This window comes from Cottoperca gobio, chromosome 6 (genome assembly GCF_900634415.1).
Source record: "Cottoperca gobio chromosome 6, fCotGob3.1, whole genome shotgun sequence".
Lineage (NCBI taxonomy): Eukaryota > Metazoa > Chordata > Actinopteri > Perciformes > Bovichtidae > Cottoperca > Cottoperca gobio.
In genome coordinates, this window is record NC_041360.1 from 24,029,427 (window position 1) to 24,038,024 (window position 8,598).

The window sequence follows — 8,598 nt, forward strand, 5'->3', positions numbered from 1 at the left end:
TCGGCCTTAAACACCTGATAAGAGACGATATACAGGAAACATATTTGCACAGGTGTGTATGTAAGTCATTCCTAAAATGTACCTGTTGATTCAATTTGTGAATTTCCCACCAAGAATTGGAAAGTGTGTTTATCATTTTACCTGAAAGATATGAACTTATTAAATAAGATGCAGTGTTATTATAGAAGTAACCAACAATATGTAAAGTGGATCATCAGTTATAACGAGTGATATATTAAGCATAATATAATACAGCAATAACACCCTGTGCCAATTTAGTATGTTTGTTTAACGATGCTTGTTTCTCTTAAAAAATAATTTAAATTATTAGTACTTGTACTTTGTTTGAATAATTCCAATTTATGTTCCATTATACTTCTCGGCTACATTTCAGAGGAAAGTATTGTATTGTTTACTCCAATATATACTTTACAGATTCAAATATTATCAACTATAAGATATATAATTATAGATTAAGACACAAAGCAGAAGCCTATATAAAGCAATTCAAATTAGCCCCACATTAAAAGCATTTCTTTATCAAATATATAGATTATAATCCAATAATATAAAACCTTATTCTTAAATGGGACACTCTGCATGAGTCATTTTACTTTTGTATATTTAGATGCTAACCCTTTTGCGTTTACTTGAGTTTCTAATACAGGAACAAGTATTTATATTATTGTTTTATATCTATGATTGATGGTGCTAATCTTTAATGATCTGAGGAGGCCACTTGTTCGCTGCTTTTTAATTAACCGGTATATAAAAAGGCCTATATGTATTGTAACTTGTTTAACGAGTGGGGTTTCTATTCAGATATAATCTGATTTTAGATTATAGATTAAGTATAGCGGCTCCTTTGATCGTGCCGTCTCAATAAAGGCCGCATTGTCTCGAGGTTAATGTAATTGGTGACTCCGTCAAGGACTTGAAAGGCACGCGGCGTTCGCGCCAGATCGTTGCTGTGCCACCGATGACGTAACGCTTCCCGAAACCCTTCCTGAACGCCCATCTTTCAAAAATCCGAGAATCGCTCTGATTGGCTGGCCGGGAGCATGTGACCAACGGTCGCGGGAAGTCCTTTGCCACGCGCGTGATAGGAAGAGCCGCCTAGTTCTTGACTCATTCAAACTTTTTTGTAAACATTGGTTTGGTTTTTATCGTGGAAAGACGTGTTTCTGTGTTTGTGAGACATCAAGAAGGTAGTGACGGATACCGATACTCGACTGGACCGGGTAGTTTCTGAGTTTGGTTTTAGTTTAACAGCTTCTTCGGGACGGTGTTCGTACGGTGAAAACTAGCTAGCTACTCCGTGGCCATTTCTCAACGTTGGAGGGGCGTGTTGGAGTTAGCAAACAAGATAACTTTTCATGGGATGCTAACATACCTTTAAGCGTCTCACTGTACCTTTTGGACACTTTTTGAATCGATACCTTTTATTTTAAGGTAGTTAGAAGTTGGCTAGCTTTGTGGTTATTTGCCACCGAAAACGGTAGCGGGGGTCCAACCGCGTGATTTTCCCGTCGACGACGCCGGGGTTTAAATCCTGAAAATGTCGAGCTACAGCCACCATCGGCACGGATCTCCGTCTCCTAAAACTTTGCCAATCCGGCAAAAATTACAGTTTACATCCAGCGACGGGGAGGACGAGCCCATTGAGGACGTTAACAACAGCACCGGAGGAGAGTCTGGCTTCACGGAGATGGACTCCCCGATGCCAGTGCGACGGGACACCGTCGACAAACGTCTGGAGGGCAGCAGCAGCCCCACGAACCAGTCCTGCGGGGACGATGACGTGGAGCTGTGGGACGAGGAGAGCTTCGGTTCTCCGTCTCACCTGCGATCACCGAGCAGCGTTATCTTCGCTAACTGCTCACCGTCGCCGAGGAAAGCATCTCGGCTGTACGGAGGAGGATCACCGGACCGGTCCTACGTCCAGGACGACGGAGAGGCATCCAGCTCCCCGATCCCAGACTGCCCCGACACACCTCCACATAAAACCTTCAGAAAACTTAGACTTTTTGACACACCGCACACACCAAAGGTTAGTATTTTTACCCGAATAGTTTTTAGATGAAGAAATACAATAATTCACTTTTTGATTCTACCTTTTTTCTAACTTTACCACATCTGTATGGGGCTGGACAAGTTTGAAAAGTGCTTAAATTTGACGGGTGTAGGAGCCCTGTTGTTGATAAAAGACGAATACCAATGTTTATTCGAGATCATTGTCAGACTTTGCTTGTTTTGCATGGAAAACCTTTTAAAACTTTTTAGTTTGTGATCCTGCAGAAACCCCCCCCACACAGCATTTAGAGTGAACTTTCTTCTTTGCACATTTATTTGGCTGCAAGCTCTGGATCTTAGCATGTGTTGACATATAAGCAACAGCAGCTTATACAACCTGATAAGGTCACTTTTTTGAATTCCTGAGGATACTTTTGCTATGTCGGTTAACTAGTTAATGTACAACTGTACTCTTGCATAATGCTCCCTCTGTAGTCAGCCAACCAGATGATTTGGTGACCTGGATTTTTTTGTCTGGGCATGTTTGTTTTTTTTACTATCTGCGATTACACAACATTTTACCTTATTTCTTAAGCACCACATTTGTAACTAAGATATTCCACTACCATTCACGTATTGTTTATTAACCAGGTTTATTTGGTTGTTGTAATTATTAACTTTTTCAATACATACAAATATAATGGGACACAATAAGTTGCTACAGTAGATGAATGAATAAGTAACAAACAAATTAAACCTCAAACAAAATCAGCAAAGTAAAAAACAGTAAACAAGTGAGGAAAAACATAAAATAAGGGCACCCTGTATTAATACCCGGGTAACATATTTCCCTAACAAAAAGCAAGTAGAAATAAGTTCCTATATGTACATCAGAAACTTTCCTCTGTAAATATTACTGGATGGTTTGCTTTTTCTCTTTTAATTAACAAAGCACTAAATCTGTCTCTCTTTCTTCAGAGTTTGTTATCCAAAGCCAGGAGCTCCGGCTCGGGATCCTCCAGCAGGAGAGTTGCCCTGTTCAAGAATGTGGAGCCTTCAGGAAAGTCGATCACAGACAGCAGCCGGAGACAGCAGACCCCTCTGGTCAACTTTAACCCCTTCACCCCCGACTCCCTCCTCATCCAGTCCGCCACACAGCAGAGAAACAGGAAGAGAGCCCACTGGAACGAGTAAGTTTAGTTAGAGAGGGATCAATCTCAAATATCAGCTGTGCATGGTTCTTGGACATCTTTGAAGACACTTGTAATTTTAATGTGGTCAAGGTTTAAAAAGTGCTTGGATTTTGAATAAAGTGCTTGAAACTACTTGCAATTTAGGAAATGTAGGGTGCCAAGTCTACTTACAAACCAGTGAAACGTGATACTTTGTCATTTTGAATTAAACATAATTTTGGTTGTTATTGCACAATAACATCTGATTTTAATGCATTGATCGGTGTACTGTATATGTTATTTACCATTTGCTTTAAGGAGCTGCAAAATGCACCTTGAAGTGCTTAACAGACTTGCAGAGTGTAGTACTTTTCCAAAATGGCTGGGGGGAGTTGACAAGCGGCAGTCAATAATATTTTGGTTACATACTTCCTGGTCAGTTGTGCAATCACCTTTAATCTGGGTCATCGCGGTCAAGCTAAAGCTGGTAACCGCTCACTTTGTTATACAAGTTTAGCTGTTATCTTGAACATGCATCAAACCCATTGTTGTACCACAATACATTAAAGCCTTTGACTAAGGCCAGGGGGGTTTGGCTGGCCTCATGGTTACTGGTGAACTCTACCATGTGCTTGTGAAACCCCCCCCCCCCCCCCCAGTGCTGCCCCCTGCTGTACAGAATGCTAACCAACACCCTCCATTGTCTTCTTTCAGCTCTTGTGGAGAAGACATGGAGGCAAGTGACGGTGAGGGAGAAGAGGAAATAGTGCCACCATCAAAGGTAATTTATTGCACATCTGATTTACATTGATTACAGATAAAATAATAAACCCATGGCACCAGGAAAGGCTAATACATTTAAAAAAACAAAATACAAGTAACAGTAGAATGTATTAACAAAGTCACAACTCCATATACCTTGATTAAATCCGCAGAGGAAACCTTGGTTTAAATGGTTATGCTAAGTGTCCATTTGTAATACATTTGTTTTTCTCCTCTCAGAGGATCACCATGATGGAGAGCAACATGATGTCCAGGTACACCTCCGAGTTCCTCGAGCTGGAGAAGATCGGCTGTGGAGAGTTTGGTGCTGTGTTCAAGTGTGTGAAAAGACTTGATGGCTGCATCTACGCCATCAAGAGATCAAAGAAACCTCTGGCAGGATCCGTAGACGAGTAAGTTGACTTTGTATCTGAAAAACTCTTAAACCTTAAAATAGTTAAATGAAAAGACATTTAAAACTGCAAAACCACCAGGATGTGAACTTTGTGTTGCACCAGTCATTTTGTAATAACGGTCCCACATTTCAAAGTGCACATGCAGATTTTTAATGATACTCTTTGTTTGTATGGCACCTTTTTCAGTAAACAGAAATGCAGCGCAAAGTGCTTTAAAACTAAGGAACTAGGCATAGCATTAACATGAAAGTAAATCAAGTTAAATGTTACCTTCCCCCTTATAATCAATGTAACAGAGTACACACGGCACGCAGTGCTCCTGTGCATAATTGGACAGGCACTGCAATAATGTTTTCCCTGTAAAGACGAGAGGCACCATTTATTTTCTCCATTTTAACTACTTCAGACGTGCTTTAATTAAAACGGTCTGCTCCCCTCCTCCACAGACAGAACGCCCTGCGGGAGGTGTATGCCCACGCCGTGCTGGGCCAACATCCCCACGTGGTGCGTTACTACTCTGCGTGGGCCGAGGACGACCACATGCTCATCCAGAACGAGTACTGCAACGGCGGCACGCTCTCCGACGCCATCGCAGAGAACTACAGGCGGCTCAGCTACCTGTCGGAGCTGGAGCTTAAAGATCTGCTGCTGCAAGTCACGCGAGGACTCAAATACATCCACTCCACGTCTCTGGTGCACATGGACATCAAGCCCAGTGAGTACTTGGGATTTTAAAATGATCCTAGTGATGGGATTTACATAAGATAACACTTATATATAAAAGTACATTTATATTTGTGTCTTTAACCTTTTCTGGGTAGAAACTAATAAAAATGTTTTGTTCTAGGCAACATCTTTATTTCACGGAAGTCTGTATCCAACTGCGATGAATGTGACGACGACGAAGGGATGACCACCAGCGTCATCTACAAAATAGGTAAGCTGCTTCCTCTTCGTCGTCTTGTGGGATAACTTTGTGTTATTATTTCTAGTTCAGAGTGAAACATGCAGTTGAACAATAGGAGGAATTATTTTAAATGATAGTAGCAGACATTAAAACATAAAACATGTTTGTTTTACAGGTGAATTATCACATGTATGAGGAGCATGCTGTATTACTACTTTAATTTATTGCAAGTTCAGTTGAAATATAGACATCAGAAGAATGTTTGTGGGAAATAAGTGGATGTCAAAAAGGTCAATAGTGCTTTTGTGAATGATGTTTAATTCAGGCAGTTAGTGGGGAAGGATTAGCACACGGGTACTAAAGTGGACGATACAGGGTCTCCAGATCCGGTAGAATTACTTTGTTGTTCCTGTTTTACTTGTATTTCTTTAATTTTACTCTGTAAATATGTTCATGGCTTAAATGTATTCTGTACGTGTTCCCTCTCCAGGTGATCTCGGTCACGTGACACGAGTGAACAATCCACAAGTGGAGGAAGGTGACAGCCGATACCTCGCCAACGAAGTCTTACAAGAGGTTTGTCATCTGGCTTTAATAACAGCCGTTTTCTTTTGAATAGGTAGAGCATCGCAGCGGTGTTCACTTTCCTCCTCATTGTTCTGATTCTCGTTTGTAGGACTACAGTAAGTTGACGAAGGCGGACATCTTTGCTCTGGCTCTGACTGTCGTCAGCGCCTCGGGGGCCGAGCCTCTTCCCACCAACGGAGACAAATGGCACGAAATCCGACAGGGAAAACTGCCCGCCATCCCTCAAGTGCTTTCTGCAGACTTCATCAGTCTTCTCAAGGTAACGGTCGACGCATACGTTTCTCGTGTTATATGCCTTGTTCCACCAGCGGGTGTCAGTGCGTCTGCTTCTTGGTGATGATTTTCTAAATTCATTGGATTGTTTTGGACGAACAACGAACCTAAAGAAAATGTTTTTAAAGTTGTTCTCGTGAGTAGAGGAATATATAACTCATTGTGACCCATCACCTATTTTTGCTCTAAAATGGTTACTGTAAAAATAAACAATAGAAATAAATGATTTAAATAAAGACATACAAAATATATAAATGAGAAATTAAAGATGGCAATATTGAAATGTGAATGATATTTACAAATGTATTACAAATATAATTTATATACAGTTTACAGTAAAGAAATAACCGCTAGAAGCCCGTTGGAATATTGTGAACTCGACTGTCATGAAGAAAGACCGCCATGTTTTTAAATTGAATGAATTTAAAAACTAAATCTTATATTTTTTCTCTCAGCTGATGATCCACCCTGATCCAAGTAGACGGCCGTCAACGTCCGAGCTCATCAAACACCCCGTGCTCCTCACAGCTGCCAGAATGAGTGCCGACCAGCTCCGAGTCGAACTCAACGCAGAGAAGTTCAAGAACGCGCTGCTCCAGAAGTAAGTTTCAGCAGCACAGAGACAAATATTTAACCCGTTGATGCTCATTAGTAGGTCAGACATTGTTTATTAGATATTAAGGAAAATGACAACATTCTTTGGTTTCATCTTGAGAAGCGAATATCTTCTGATTTCTGAAAACTGAGCGATGAATCTATAATATAATGTATACGATATAACCTCCCTCTGGTCCCCTAAATAACGCAACATCTTCATCTTCCTCAGAGAGCTGAAGAAGGCCCAGCAGGCTCGGGCTGCAGCAGAGGAGAAGGTTTTGTCCACCGACAGGATTCTGACCCGCTCCACGGTCCAGCCGCACGCCAGAACCTCCAGACTCATCGGCAAGAAGATGAACCGGTCGGTCAGCCTCACCATCTACTGAGACTTTAGCCCACGCTAACAGGAAGTGAAACACGGAGGCTCATGGACCTTAAAAAATAAATAAAAAATATCATAAACCCAGTCAGATGGGGCGCCCGGTAGCTGGTAGAGCGGCCCATGTGCTGAGGCTGAGGCCTTACCGCAGCGGCCCGGGTCTTGATAGACTCTCATTGCCAACATAGTTCAGCCCTTTTTTCCCTAATGGACTTTAACTTAGGAAAAAGAAAATGTCATTCCTAAAAGGTAGTTCCTTTACCTTTTTAACACTCTGTCATTCCTTAAGTTTAGCATAGGCGTCTGGCGCTCTCTCCGTTTCTGTCCTTGCACTTCCCTCGACAAAGCCGAAGCCTGTTGGCAGCGGATCGAAGCTGCAGTGAAGCTCTCTTCAGTGTGAATGTACTTGCCGTGCGCACCTTACTGCCTGTCAAATGCCTGATGCTGGGTACCAGAGGGTCTGAGAACTGATGATTTCTGTGTTTGTAATGGAGCACTTTGGAGGCAACATCTGGAACTTGCCACATTTTTTTTGTTTTTAAAGAGGAAAAAAAGTAAAAACCTGCTGCTATTGATGTTTTGTGTGTATCAGGGTTTGGCCATTTCAGGTTGGATCGTTCTAGAGGTCATTGGCTCTTATTTTGAAGTAGCAGGAGTCCGTTTCCCCCCAATTTTAATGTTCATTCTTCTAGCCGGATGGAGAATGGATCATGCCATTTGAGGAAAAATCATCCATTTCGTTTTGGAGTTCCAAAACCTGTAAGCTAACTCATTATCTGTGAGGTTAGAACTGATCCATAGTGTTTTAATTTCCCCTCGGTGCTGCCAACCCTGCCTGTAGCATTAGAACAATCATTGTCCTGTTCTTTACGTTCTCATGTGTTCTGTTGTTTTTCTTTGCCACACAACGCTCAACTGTTTAGAAAAGTGTTCTTCATCTTTTTTTGTTCTTGTAACCTCTAACACAAAACAGCATTTATGTTGTTGTAACCTTGTACATATGTTCTTTTAATAAATTCTCACCATCTACACTTTGGTTCTGTGCACTGTGATCATTTATTAAGGATCTTCCTTTTACAAACACTGTCAGATTTATCGTGTAAAGTATTTTAAGGCCTGTAGTTGAGCAGTCCCACATCTAAAACATCACTTTTTTTTATACATGGTATGTCATAATTTATTTGTTTAAAGCATTTCTTCCTCAAATGTGTTTTTAGTTTTTTTTTAAATCCTAGTATTTAGTAAAGGAAATAATTCTTAAATAAAAGTAAGCCTGTGAGTGTAATCAGGAAAATCTACTTAGTTTTTTTACTCAAATAAATAGCCCCTGTCTGTTCTACTAATATTAATAATAAAAATATTGATGTTTTATAAGCACTTCAAATGTTTTGAGGGAACCATCTGACTTGTAAAGTCAGATAGTGAAGTGAAAAGTGCAATATTTAGAGAAGAGGTATAAAGTGGCATAAAAACAATGAACTAAAGTAGGTA

At 40.9% G+C, this 8,598-nt stretch overlaps 1 protein-coding gene across 1 annotated transcript; it reads left to right on the forward strand.

Moving 5' to 3' along the window:
* The first annotated feature begins 1,089 nt into the window (after positions 1–1,089).
* wee1 (WEE1 G2 checkpoint kinase) lies at positions 1,090–8,143 on the forward strand. Its single transcript, XM_029434752.1, has 10 exons — positions 1,090–2,050; positions 2,992–3,203; positions 3,900–3,966; positions 4,188–4,360; positions 4,810–5,078; positions 5,211–5,300; positions 5,761–5,846; positions 5,947–6,117; positions 6,587–6,732; positions 6,958–8,143. The coding sequence occupies exons 1-10, from the start codon at positions 1,559–1,561 to the stop codon at positions 7,112–7,114; spliced, it is 1,863 nt and encodes a 620-aa protein (XP_029290612.1). The 5' UTR covers positions 1,090–1,558; the 3' UTR covers positions 7,115–8,143.
* The last annotated feature ends 455 nt before the right edge of the window (positions 8,144–8,598 follow it).

Bases quoted from the DNA above. Each gene is read 5' to 3' on its own strand.
- wee1 (XM_029434752.1), top strand. From the start codon at position 1,559: ATGTCGAGCTACAGCCACCATCGGCACGGATCTCCGTCTCCTAAAACT. The intron at 3,204-3,899 runs GTAAGTTTAGTT...GTCTTCTTTCAG, and splicing joins AAGAGAGCCCACTGGAACGA to CTCTTGTGGAGAAGACATGG. The intron at 5,079-5,210 runs GTGAGTACTTGG...GTTTTGTTCTAG, and splicing joins GCACATGGACATCAAGCCCA to GCAACATCTTTATTTCACGG.